This window comes from Triticum aestivum, chromosome 6A (genome assembly GCF_018294505.1).
Source record: "Triticum aestivum cultivar Chinese Spring chromosome 6A, IWGSC CS RefSeq v2.1, whole genome shotgun sequence".
Taxonomy (NCBI): domain Eukaryota; kingdom Viridiplantae; phylum Streptophyta; class Magnoliopsida; order Poales; family Poaceae; genus Triticum; species Triticum aestivum.
In genome coordinates, this window is record NC_057809.1 from 20,540,446 (window position 1) to 20,554,937 (window position 14,492).

General features: G+C 47.8%; 1 protein-coding gene across 1 annotated transcript; it reads right to left on the reverse strand.

The window, feature by feature from the left end:
• Nucleotides 1–10,680: 10,680 nt before the first annotated feature.
• On the reverse strand, nt 10,681–13,551 carry LOC123131734 (glycerol-3-phosphate 2-O-acyltransferase 6). Its single transcript, XM_044551409.1, has 2 exons — nt 12,505–13,551; nt 10,681–11,792 (listed from the first exon to the last, which is right to left on the reverse strand). Exons 1-2 carry the CDS (start codon nt 13,135–13,137, stop codon nt 10,902–10,904), a joined length of 1,524 nt encoding a protein of 507 aa, XP_044407344.1. The 5' UTR covers nt 13,138–13,551; the 3' UTR covers nt 10,681–10,901.
• Nucleotides 13,552–14,492: the final 941 nt, after the last annotated feature.

Consider the following 14,492-nt stretch of genomic DNA (forward strand, 5'->3'; position numbering starts at 1 on the left):
ATCACTATACTTATAGAGCATTGCAAGAGCTAATCTAGCAATGAGAAATGAAAGGACAAAATTGCTAACCTTTGTGATCACTTGGATGGATGGGGTGCCTTCAAATCTTCACAAATTTTGACAAAAATGGAGTGTGAGCTCGAGAGGAAGAGGAAGACAACAAAGGAGAGGGGAAAGGGAAAGAACAGAGCGTCCAAGCTCGACGAAGGGGTTTATATAGGATGATCATTAGTACCGGTTGGTTATATGAACCGGGACTAAAGGTGCATCTCTAGTCCGGTACTAAAGGTTCGCCACGAACCGGTACTAATGATCTCCGCCCACCTTGCTGTTGGAACCGACACCGATGAGCACATTAGTGCCGGTTCAGTTACAAACCGGGACTAATGTGCTTCACATTAGGCCCTTTTTTTACTAGTGATCATTCCCTTCTTGAAGGCATCGCCATGGAGAAATTCAAGGCCACTCTCTACTACCTCCGAGGAAACCCTAGATCGGATGACGGCAACGCTCTGATGTCGTTCCCCCCTTGGGGCGTCATTTTTGGAGGTACACACGTGATCGAGGGACCAGAGGAAGGATTCTTTGGAGGAGCGGTGCGTCATCTCACTCATTGATGGCGGCGGATCTCGGTGGCATGGCGCTGTGGTGACTCGGTGTCCGATGCGCGGAGATGGACTCGTGTAGGAAGGTGATGCGGTCTGGCGTCGACGGCAGCTAGACCGGGCAAGGTAGATGCAGCAGTACAGCTGTGGAGATGGATTGGTGGCAGGTGGCTGCGGCGGCCTCATACGCAGCAGGCGTCCTGGTTGAGGCGTGCGCCGGACTGGTGGATGCCCCATATCCGACAGGCGTCCTGGATGAGATCTCAAGTCTTAGATGGTAGGTCTGGATGCGAGATCTGTTTGGTATTAGGTCCAGACTATCAACATCCCTTCATTAATTGGATAGGAGTAGTGACAGATGTTGTCTAGACAGTGGCTTTAGTCTTACTGTTGTATTACTTTGTAAGATCTTATGTGAACAATTGATAAAATGGCTGCATATGCATTGTCCAGATGCAGACATCGAGGGTCTTTCTCCTTTTCTAAAAGAAAAAGGTACCCTGTTTCAAGGGAGAAAGGCAGGGGCCCGTTGAAACCCGGCAGCCGCGGTACGCCTTTGGTGGTGATAGACGGCGCCCCGGCGGAGAAGAAAGGGTGTACAAGGAGGAGGAGGAGCAGCAGCCGCGAGGATAACGGCATAAGCGTCGACCGGCGGGGAGGCCTTGTCGCCATAGCTAAGTTTGACTGCACTTAATCCGCACTCAAAACTCTTCCACTAGCCCATGTGATTCGTTGATTGGATATTCCCCAGGATTATATATCACGGGGCGACCACAGTCGTACGATATAGAGGACATAAAGCCTATCTCACCTCTTGTGTCCACACACCAACTCGAGCGGTGATGGTGCAGTGCATGAATCAGCATCATCACACCCAAGCGGTTCAGCTTTTGGTAAGCTGCCAACAAACACGTACTTAGTTAGCTGGCTCGTTCATCACGTGACAACACACACGTACGATCGATGGTGCACATTCGTAGAACAAAAATACAGCACGCCCGGTGGATCGCTCCTCGGACAGAGATGGGACACAGAGGTATCGTACGGGCCAATGATGTAAATGTGTGCCGTTCACTGTGTCTGGGGAAGGTTTAGTGTAAGCTAGTTGTTGGACAATTATTTTGTTCCATCTAAAATGAAGAATGAAAAGAAACAATGTGCCTGATATGAATGCAATCATATAGTAATGATCACTAAATAAATTCTCTTTGCGTTGCATTGAGAGAGAAAAAAAGACAGTCATCCAGTCTCTGGTTGTCCTTAAGAAATACTACTCCCTTCGTCCTGAATTAGTTATCTTATATCTGCCTAGATACGGCGTGTTAGGTACATTCGTATATAGGCAATTCTAGTACAACTAATTCAATACGGAGGTAATACATTCCAGACACTGTGCTCCTCATCATACACTTCGGTGACTTTGCCACTGTCATGTTCGCTTGTATGGAATTCAAAGATGGATAAATTCGAGGTTTTACACAGCATATGTTCATGTAAATTCAAGAGAAGTGGTCAAAACTGATGTTCTCTGAAACTCCAGTGATGGTGCTTCTATGTCCCCAGGTGACAAGCTGAAGTTTTATTCTTTTGCAGACGAAGGATACTATTTCACTTTTCAGTGTCAAACTGACAGTGCTAACCTGTCCGGCCGGCTGTCAGTACATTTACGGCGAGAGTTAAATTTTCATGAAGTGCAAAACAGATGGATGTCACACGTGAGGAAATGATAAACCTGAACCTTCAATTTCACGTGAACTTTATACCAGTATAGTTAAAACTCGATGGGCGTCCTCTCGAAAGGAAAAAGATTAAGGCCCCGATTGGAATGCTGTATTTTTGCTACCCCGGTAACATTTTACACCTGTATATTACCCACCTCCAACAAATTCCTGGTGTAAATAATTTCCGGTTGTAACATGCGCTTGGCTCCCAGGTTGTAATGCCACCGTATTCAAGCACACAAAGCCAGGGCCCGTGCGACCAAGTTACCGCTCTACCTGCTGCTCATCCCCCTCCTGGTCATCGTCTCACTCCTCTGCCTCAACCGCCGGGCCGCCGGCCATCAATCTGTCCCCGGTCGCTGTGGGCGCTCCTGGTGCTCGGCAACCTCACCACCTCGCCATGCGCGATCTATCGCGTTGCCACAGCCCGGTCATCATGCTCTGCCTCGATAGGAACTGCACCGTCCAGCTGCTCCAGGCCATGGCGATGTCCTCGTTGGAGGGCACGACTCTCCAGTTTATCCGGCAAGATCCAACCCATCTCCTCCGTGTTCATCGAGGTGGGCGTTCTGGCGGTCCGTCGCTCGCCGCCTCTGCCGGCAGCCCGCTCAATCGCTAGCGGGACTGGGTCCTCGGCCGGCTACTCTCCGAGAAGCTCCGGATGTCTCCGCAGCAGCTTCTCCCGGCGTGGTCGCGGTCGACAGCGCCCCTCGTCTCTTTCACGGTCACGGTCACTGGCACGGGCGCCGGCGGCGACACCTGGCCCCGTCGCAGCCTTTGCCGCTGGTGCCTCACCCCTTTCTTGCTCCGGCGGCGCGTGCCCACCTCCACGATTTGGAGAGAGAGAGAGAGAGAATGCGGAGGCAGAAAACGTCGGGCCCAGGTCTGTATCCAAAACCGGTGTAATACAAGTGTATTTGACAAAACCGGTGTAAAAAATACCACCCAAAACCGACGAACCAACCGCATAACTCAACACGGCTCGTTTTGTTTTACACTTGCATATTTTACCGGTGTAAATCGCTCCAAAACGACGAACCAAGCGGGGCCTAAACGAGGTTTCGTGTGTGTAGTAGCTAAAACATAGTAAGGCAGCATGGCAGAGCATCATCAGAGGCTATCACGAGCTGCAAATCCCATAGATTTCCTCTCAAAAAACAAAACATCTTGCCTTGAAACTTTTGCTTCTTATATTCAAAATAGACCTTTTGGTATAGTACTACAGGTTTTCGGCAAGGCCCATCTGACAAGAGCATTTGTGGTGCATACTTTTCAAAAATCAACAAAATATTATTTGCGGCTACAGTTATACCAACAAACGCACTTCCATCACGCGACATTATCTCAGCAGGTTGAGAATTTTGAACGTTGAGACATGTGTAAACTATAGCCATGTTGGTTGTTGCTCACTTCGCAAGTGTTGCTTTGTCCTTGTTTGTTACAATATTCAATCTTGGGTTGCTTAAACCGTAGATGGGCACCACAAAGAGTCAACAGTTCTTCAACAATTACATCACCTACTGTCGGAATAAATGGCCATAACAATTGTCATGTGAAGTTTGGTGAAGGATTGATGTATGGTCCACACACACCATATCCACTCGCTGACCTTCTATAAATAACTACCTTGTCTATGTGTGAGGAGAGCAGCAATGGTGAGCAGTGAGCATGATGAGTATCAGTAGTCACATAGTGCAATTTCCCGTGGAATGAGATGCATTCAGAATTCTATTGGAACTTTGAAGCACATGCCTTCTCTGATGTTCCCTTCTAGAGTTATAGTGTGCACATAGCCGATTCTACACTGTTGAGTTGGTGCAATTTAATGTAGATAATTCTGAGTTTGAGATTACTCACGAGTCACGAGAGTGATATGGTTGAACTTTGCAAGCCATTTTTCCTCAAGATGCTTGCCGTGAGTGCTCTCTCAAGTGCACCGGTCTCAGATCCATGGAGTTTCTATAGCCGTCGACGGCAGGGAGGTTTTGTCTAAGGTTGCAGCTGCTGCCCAAGCGCCGCGTGGGAACAGCATATCCAGCAACGCTAGTTTCAATGGAGTGTTAGGGCTCCGAATCCAATTTTATAGTGAAAGAAATTACTCTGTTTATTCACAAAACCAGGAACAGGACAGGGCAAAAAAACTGCTACTCCCATAATCTGTTCACATTCAACAAGTACAAACATGAAACTCGCCAAGGAATAAACAACCAGAGCTTTCTTTCCTCATGTTACAGTTAAAAGTCGATGTACATCAATCTCACCAAAATACACAAGTCGATATACAGCCAGAAGAAAGGGAAAACGTCCAGTGTTAATTCACTTCACAGTACAAGCAACCCAGGTTAGTGGTCATCAGATGGCGATGATTCTGTACTTCTCTGGCGGGAAGACATGCTCCATTAGCGGCCGGTCGGCCCGTCGATGAGGACACCAGGAACCGATCCACCCTGGCCACCTTGTCCATGTGGATTGTCACTGTGCTCAGCCCCCGGCCTGTATGACAGGTGCTAGAAGGCGGCCAAGGTGGTGAGGTTCTCCACCACCTTGGCCGTGCCACCCTCCTTAGGCGCGCAAAACTTGGCGCCTCTGACGACAACCGTGGCGCGGAACTTTGGCGCGTGGTCCGGGCCCTGGTGCCGGTCGGTGTAGGCCGGCACCGCCTAGCGCAGCTGCTGGCACATGTTGTTGAGCTTGAGCTTGAACATTCTCGGCATCACGAAGGATTCAGCTACAGGATTGGAATGGGCAAGCAAAGATGGGATCGATCGGCTGGGTAGGAATGGGGCGACGCCGGAATCCATCGAAGAGATCTTAGCGAACAGGCGAGCAATGGCGGCCATCTCGTACTTCTGGTCCGATGTCAGCCTGTTCCAGAGAGTTTTGACGGGGGAGAGATCCATGATGGGAGTGGTTCGGAGAGGGATGGGCCGCAAAGGGACGGACGGGTGGCTCCAGAGGAGATGTCTCGGCAATTGTGTGCCATCAATGCTGGAGGTAGATGTATGGGCGGACGACCGTCGTGTTGTTTGAACGCGCGCAGTCGCTTGCGCCGGGAAGCGGCGATCTTCCCGCCAGCGTGCCGCTTCAATGCCGCGCCGGTGAGCGGTCGCGTCCGTTTTGGCCGGGCATGAACACATGCGTTGATGCTCTAGAGTGGCCCTGAACGAAAACGCGTAAGAGGGGGAGGGTTTTTTGGTGGGCCGGGCGGTTAGAAACGGGTTTGGGAGTGGTCCGGACTCCCGCAAACGTCCTCACATTTGTCTCTCATTTGTGAGAGAAAACACGTTCGGACCGCCCCGCAGACGGATACAGATCCGCGTTAGATGGCTTCCGTGGTCCGGACAACGCGATCCGAACGATTGTGGAAGGTTTGAGGGTCGGCGTTGAAGATACCCTAACTACAACTTGTCGGGTTGCATGAGAAAAGGTAATAGTCACAGACTGGTAAGATTTTCTTAAATAGTTTGCATTACCAATGAGATAACTTAATATTTGGTTGATAACCAAGTATATAAAGAGTAGACTTATTTAGTCAATTTATTTTTGGCTGGGCGCCACATCTTAAACGAGGCTTGTTGATCATATATCTTCAATATTTGCTAATAATGTGATAACTGATTTGCTTGCATGCTATTTACAAGTATTGCCAATAAAAGTGTCGTAAAGCATGTCCATCAATGAAACGTGCCCTATTCATTTTGATATTTTGATGTCCCATGATAACTACGGTTAGTTGAATGTCTCCTATTTTATGCATGTGATGTGTTTCTAACTTTATGAATGGCTAATAGAGGAATATGGTTATGTTTGCCAAGTTTAGTAGCTTTATTTATAATCACTGATAAGGGACCTCGTCGATCTACTCATACACTCTAAAACCTTCTATTTACTTACTCCTCAAATAGGTAATCATTTACTCTAGAAATTTATACGCCTAATATGGAAAAAAAATACTATCTAAAACATATAACGTGGCACTTATTATACATTATGTTTACATCCCTCTTTGTATAACACACACATATACACAACTACTCATATTATTGACATGAATTAGTGGTATAGGCATTCCGTTTAATAATTTTATCTCTCTTTCTTTCTAGAGGAAATTGATTGAATGAGAAGTTTTTATACACGGTAGGGGCTTCCTTGCTGTTAATGCTTAAAATAGATAAGTTCATGGAGAAGACAATGTAATGTAAGACAAATATCTAACATAACATAATTTGCAAAAAAGTTTTAACTCTACACTGATATATGTTAGAATGATATAACATATAACAAACGTATTACTAGAAAACCATATCCTCTTTGATATCATACATTGGAAAAATTGAGTTATAAAAAAGTAAAAATATCCATAGTGAATATTAAGGGTATGTCCGATACTCAACTGGATCTACACTCTTCAAACTCCAAGAGAGGCCACCACGATGACGTGTTATCTCTTATTTCCCTCATTTCTCTCGTACTCATGCTAACCCTATAGAGGCCATAGCGACCCCACCATCGTAACCTTGCTTTCACCATGTCGCCTACATTCAATCACACCATCAGCGATCTGCCACATCCCTGTCTGATTCCACGCCATATTGTTGCCTTCTCCCCCTTCCTCTCATCAAGCCCACTGTTCTCATCCTTTCCTCCCTCTCTCTTTCCTATTTGCATCTCATCGCATTAATAATCAATGTTTGGATCTCCGGGTTGAGCAAACAACTGCTGGTCGGAACTCCCAGGAAGAGCCATGCTAGACCATTGAACTGCATAACGACACAAGGATTCACACATTAAATATTGATTCATGTTTCTTATGAATACAAGGTCTCGCAATACCACTTGAGAGTGGTACTACACAAATACCATCACTACTATTACCTTATAGTCATCATACTTCTCGAATAACATTATCCACAAGAATGACCGTGCGACAACAGTCCCTGGCGCAAGCTGCAACCAATTGACGACGATATAAGTTGCTAGTCGGCTCAGTTTGTGATAGTGTTTGTAAAATATGTCACAACTTTAAAACATTTTTTCCTGGGCATTTTATATATTTACTTTACAAGTTTAAAATGCATGGTAATGTAGAGAACTGAACAAGGACAGTTGTGAAAAGGTCCTCACTACCACCAGTCTAAAGTCATATCAGGACAAGTCAAATTGAAGTAACCTACTTAAGGTCTTCACGAGCTATAATCCTATAACAACAAAATACATTTAAAAAGTTAAATTAAATAGTGAATTCCTGGATAGTTGTTTTTATACAAATAGATACAAATACAATCAGACTCCCATCTATCTCGGCAGACTTTGAATCTTCACAGCCCAGTCGTGATCGTGATTACAGCCATGATCATACAAAACAAAATACTAGCTGCATCAGGAAATCAATGTATTTTACATAATGGCGAACTATAAGTGAGACCACCATTAATGTATTTTACATAATGGCTAACGATAAGTGAGAGACCACCATGGCTTTCAAATGTGACAGCTGCCTTGGTCATTTGGTTTCTGTCCCACGGCTAGGACGCAACAGAGCCAAAAGACAATGACCATTGGCCAAAACATTTGCTCTCTCTGTGTTTGGGTATGTACTGAATTATAGATTATAATTCTTTTTTTCTGCTGCATAGAAGCAAGTATCATTCCTTTTTGTGTGAATCTCACTAGCTGATAATTGCAGAGTGAAATCATCATTTAACTGAACCAATGGTGCAGTATCAATGGATTCACCTTGGCCGCCACAACCAATCTTGTGGATGGGCATCCCAAACTGCGGGGATGTATCTGGTGCACCGGGGCAATTTGTGCTACCGGTGCACGGTCGCCCGTTTGCACATTCAAAAATGATAAAAAAATCTGGAAAAAATTAGTGCGTTGACACAAAATGAATGTATGTTGTCACAAAAATTTAGATCAATATTCGAAACATTGCTCGAGATACAAAAATAACAGATTTGACATGAATAGTGCATAACACAAGTTGGGCTTCAGTTTTGGCCCATTAGCACATTGACGTCAAATTTGTCATTTTTTTATCTTGACCATTGTTTTGATTTTTGATTTGAATTTTTGTGACAAGGTACATTGATGTTGTATCGATACACTAAATTTTTTCCGGATTTTTTTTGAATATTTGTTAATGTGCAACGTGGTCCGGTGCACCGGTAACACCAATTGCCTTGGTGCACCAGATACGTTCCCCCAAACTGCACGCACACAACCAAGCAACAACACGCATGCTTCAGATGGGATGCCGCAGATCAGATTCATACATACACCTGCTTCAATCGTCAAGGTCTTTTCTTGAGGAGAGCCATGTGCTGCACCTCCGGCCTGCTGCACGTACGGTCGCTATGGCGCCCGCAGGCTCAGTTTTTGGGCGCGAGGAGGGAGGGAGGGAGAGACGGCAGCTCGGTCGCCATGGCCACGGCTCTGGAGGGGTATTGGCTGATTTGTATAAGTTCGGCTAGTTAGGTTCGTGATTTTTTGCATGTTAGGAAAGTGCTGATTTAAAGAAACCAGCGTGGAGGCGCGGGGGAGGGGAGGGGGGGGGGGGGGGGGGGGGTTGACAAAAAAACACCCAGGAAAAAAAGTGTACCAGGCTATCAATTTCCTCTTTGGGAGTAGAGATTTTGAGTATTGGCCCATACTAAAGAAACATAGTCAGATGCGGCTAAGTGTAGCCGTACTAGGAGTGTACGCTTAGTAGGTATGAGGGGCCACTTAAAGTTATCGAGAAGATTGGGCGAGCATTCCTTTAGGTCTGGGTCGGATAAAGTGTCGCATGAGAAATGCAAGGTCAGTTGGAATAATGCCGCCTTGTAGGTTAGACGTAACACGTCTCGGTACAGGCGACATATAACTCCCATGGCACACAATTCTTTTACATGTGTCACAAAGCATGCCTAGTCTCATCTTAGATACGAGTACAAATACTCACACCGGATATTAGAGAGGGATCCTAATACTCGCATAGGTCGGGGAACACCGACCAAACGTGCACCCCCCTTGTGTTGGCGTTCTAATGCGCCAGCCGACTCTCTGTCTCTTTCCCATCGGTTTTGGAATGGTTCTAGACTCCCTTGAACCCTCTTTATATTTTGTTACTGTGTTCTTTTTAAGCCGTTTGCTTACTGGTTTTTCCCATGTTTTTATTTGAAGTTCTTTCTTTGTTTTCTTCTTTCAATGCACCTTATATTTTCCAAATCTGCGGATATTGGTCTAATTAAATAGCATTTGTTTAATTCATGAAAACAATTTCAATCTCATTTTTTTAAAAACACTAATTGGTTTTTGAATTCCTGAAAATTTTGAATTTGTGAACATTTTCCAAATTTGCAAACAATTTTTTAAATCAGGAATATTTTGTATTCTCAAACATTACCTGTTTTAAAAAAATTCACAATCTAAAGAAAATAAAATTATCGGACATTTTTTGATATAAAAAATATTTTTTGACATTGTGGACAAAATTTCAAATTCATGGTATTTATTATGAATGCATGAAATATTTTTGGAATTACAAGAAAACAAAATCAAAACATACATATACGTCCTAGACGTACTTATAATTTGTAATGCATACGTCCTAGACGTACCTATAATTTTTGTAGCTTTAATTTGTAATCTTGTTAAATATGACTTTTTTTATTTGTTTGTACTAACCTACTAATGATTGCAAGGAATTCACAAGTTCTTTTTTCTTTTCAGTGTAGGATGAACTATTAAAAAACTTGAAGGTCCAGCGAAATTCGGAGGCAATGAGATATGTCCATGCAGGACCAGTGCTTAGAGTTCATCAAATTCACCTTTGAAAATGGTGTCAAACGAAGAAACTCAAAACATGAAAGTTGTCCTTCTTGCTCAACATACACTTCTGCAATTGACTTGAGAAGGGTGTAGTTCGGGTGGTGGTATGTCCAAAGTCCAAACCATATATAGCCCATGGTTCGGTACTCGGTAATTCAAGATCAGATGAGATAGATTGATGTGTTCAGGCACGGGCAGTGGTCAATCATCACCAATACTCCCTCCGTAACTCAATAATCCCTCTGTAAAGAAATATAAAGGAATATAGGAGCTTTTAGATCACTACTTAAGTACTGATCTAAACGCTCTTATATTCCTTTACGGAGAGAGTATAATATATTTTTTGACACTATCATAGACTCTAAAAATGTCTTATAAAAAGTTAGAGAGGGAGTAATATTTTGTTTGGAAGTTAAAGTTAGTCCACACAAAAAAATGTCAAAGTTAGACAAAAAGAAAATACAAATAGCAAAGTTACAGAAAAATGTTCTTTAGTAGAAACTGTTGAACTAATAAATGAAAAAGGGAAACTATCAATCTCCATGTGGACTCTATCTTGATGTTCATGCTTGATGTTGCTGTCAACTTTCTTCTGTTTGACCAGACAATGTGGAGAGTTAGTGGAATTGCCAAAGCAGGGGAAAACGCTAGAAAATCGTGGATAAAAACTAGTGTCAAAAAACGTTCTTATATTATGGGACCGAGGGAGTACAACACTATGCTGGTCCATGAATCTTGACTACCTATACAGTTCCGCGGTTTACGCAAACTTCTTGCCGTCGTCGCCGGCGGCGGCGACTGTGCCGTCGTTGCCAGTGAGCTTCATGTACTTGTCCTTCCTGGTGAGCGCGGTGCACCGGTACCCAAGCTCCTTGGCGATCACCGCCTGCACGTGGTTGGCCACGTCGACGGCGCTCCTCCCGCCGCCGCCGCACGTCTCCTCGGGCCGCAGCGCCGGCAGGAACGTCACCTTGTACCCGGGCCGCGGGTTCATGTAGAAGAACCACGGGTCCATGGCCTTCCACCCCGTCGCCGTCGACCCGTAGTAGGTCGACTGCGCCGCCTCCAGCGCCACCGGCACGATCCGGTCCGTCAGCTCCGCGAAGAGCGCCGAGAACCGCAGCAGGCAGGGCTCACGGCACGTCGTCCCCTCCGGGCACACCACCACGTCGCGCCCGGAGGCCAGCAGCTCCGCGATGCGCGCCGCGTCGGCCTCCCGGTCCCGCGCCAGCGCCACCGCCGGGATCGGCGAGATGGCCGTCGACACCCGGCTCACGCTGTAGGTCACGCACGTCACCGGCCGCCCCAGCGCCACGGCCACGATGATGGGGTCCAGCGCCGTGCGGTGGTTGCAGACGAGGAGGGAGCCCGGGGACCCCCCGCGCGGCGCCGGCGGGGGCGTGCCCCGCACGGCGAGCCGGATGCCGGTCAGTCGGTACGTGTGGCGCACGAGGTGCGGCGGGACGGGGAGGCTGATGAGGACGCGGAGCACGGCCAGGGCGAAGCCAACGGGAAGGTAGGCCAGCGCGAAGAGCGCGTGCGCCGGGTCTGGGCGGCGGACCAGGCGGCCGTCGTGGAACACGACGCGGGACAGCAGCGCGTCGGCGGCGGCCCGTGGTGCGCGCTTGTCCGTGGGCACCATGTACGCTTCCTGCATATGTACATGCACGGGAAACAAATCAGATTAATCAACTATACTAGCTGCTAATTTTATAGCATAATCTGAATCAAACAAAGCATATGTTTTATTGGGGGGATTATTACTGGAGTAACTAATGACTATTCAACAGTAATTTGTCCCTGTCGAAAGCGAGAGGTTAGACAGATGTGATTTGATTGGCACCAAGTAGCTTCATAATGTAGCCAGTGAAGACTCAGGTCAGCAAAATTCTTAGCCCAAAAAAAAACAGTAAGCAAAAGTACAAAAATGAAAGAAAATTATGACTACTCAGCATTTTGCAGATTTAAGTAGTAATGAATATGACAACTTTGAAGGCTAAACATGGGGAGAAAGCTAGAAGGGACTTACTTGTTCTTTCCTAGCTAATAAAGGCTAATAAAAAAACTAATAAGGGACATCAAAGGTTCTCTGAAAAGGCAAAGCTAGGAACCACACAATTTCTTGCAACTCCAACTACCACAAGAAAAAGGCTACTGTAGATGAGATGATGAGATTGATGCCTTGAGCACTCAAAGAACTTCCAAATTAGCTGTGCTCTGATCTCTGGTCACTCAAATACCAATCACTATGAACTTGAGAAATTCTATTGAAGAAAGATTGTGTCGAATGCAAGAAACTTTTCTCGTTAAAACAATCGAATTCTACCACCAGGTGTGTGGATGTTGAATTTAGTAAATAGTACCTTGCAGATGGCCATGAAGTCGTGGTCGCTCTCGCGGTCGCCGAGACCGACGTCCGGCATGTCCCCGCCGGCAAACAGCCGCTCCACGACCTCCCTCTTCCTCCCAGCGACGAGCACCCCGCCGCTGATGAGCCCCGTGAAGCGCCCGCAGCAGGTCCCGAGCTCCGTCCCGGCCACCTCGGCCCCCAGGAACTCGCGCACGAACGGGGCGACCATGACCGCCGGCGACGCGGTGACCACGACCCGCCTGCCCGCGCCGCACCCCCGGAACACCTCCCACGAGTCGGCGCGCACCCCGGCGGCGTAGTGCCGCGGGAGGACGCCCCTCGCCACGGCCTCCACGTCGCGCACACGGAGCCCCGCGAACGTCGCGAAGACGAGCAGCCCGATGGCGGCCGGCTCGGAGAAGGCGGTGTAGAGGAGCAGGATGAACGGCGCGAGGAGGAGCAGCGCGAGGGCCCGGAGGTACCCGCCCGCCTCGAGCGCCACGAGGAAGTAGTAGGGGAACGCCGAGGAGGAGGCCAGCAGGGTGCCGTCCAGGTCGGAGGCAGCGGTGCGGCGCTCGCGCGCCGCCGCGTCGTAGGAAGACACCGGCGGGAACCTGCTCATCGCCGTCGTTGCGCGCGGCGCCATGGCCAGTCGGACGGACGGACGGACGGAGATGGATCGACCGACGAGACGATTGTGCCGTGCGGCCGGGGCGACTGGTATGCGTGTATAGGATTTGTATACGCCGGGTTGCTGGGGTTGGCTGAGCGGCCCAGCGGCGCCGCGGCGGGCGAAGGGTGGAAGGCGACGGCGACGGCGACGGCGGGCGAAGGGTGGATGGCGAGGAGACTCGTGTTTTGGGAAGGTGGAAAGCAGAGTGCCAACCCCACCTCCTCTGTTTATAACACCCCAACCACCTCTCACCTCCAGTCGGAGTCGGAGTCGGACGACGGCTACGACCAGTAAACCACCGGCGGCCCTCTCCCCGATTCCGAGCAAGAGAAGTCATCCTAGCGACTGGCATGCGGTTTGGCCGTCCAAAAACAACGGACGCATGATGGCAGACATGCATGCGTTGACGGTAGACAACGAGAAATTGCTTTGGGCAAGAATTATGTCAAGCCACAACCACAGTCCTCTGCTCCTCCTGAACAAATATACAGCTGCCCATGAACAGTATTTTTTTTTTAAATAATCCTGTGTGGCAAACTTTGTTGAATGTTTCGAGTGTTTGCAAAGTTTCATCATTATATGACACTCATTATTTTGCTCCACAACTTTAACGACAATGATATTTTTTTTTGGCCACAACTGCCATGAATTTTATTCTATCATAAAACTTTGGAGTAAATAACATAAAACTACTATTTTACAGGCTAGAGTTCCAAAAAACTACCGTTTTTTAATTTTTCACTGATAACTACCAACTTGGGGTCGGCTGTTTCAAAAACCCCAAATGCCCGTTGCTTAAAAATTAAACATGTTTATGACAGGTTGGGCCTGCACCTAAACATTCTGTCTGTTTGACCGTATGTTTGACCATTAACTGACATGTGAGATCCACATGTCAGTGTTTGAGAAAGCAATCGGGTCCCTGGAAGTTTTTTGAAAAAGTTATCAGGTCCCTGAATTTTTTCAAAAAAAAACAATCACGTCCCTAGATCCAGAGGAGGGGCACCAGCCATGGCAGGAGCTCGATCTCGAGAGCTCTGCCTGGAACCGCGATGCCACCTCCGGGTCGACGCCGTGCATCACCTGCGGCCGGCGAGCCGCGCCCGCAGTGGCCGGAAACACGCCGCCCTCGCCTGTGGCCGCTGCCACGCCACCCCTCGCTTGCGTCGACCACCACGCTGCCCCGCCCCTCGCCTGTGGCCGCCGCCACGCCGCCCCTTGCCTACACCGACCACCACACCGCCCCGCCGCTCGCCTGTGGCCGCCGCCACGCCCCCCTCGCCTGTGTGCGCCCGCGGCCACGCCTGCCTCGCCTGCGACGGCGGCCA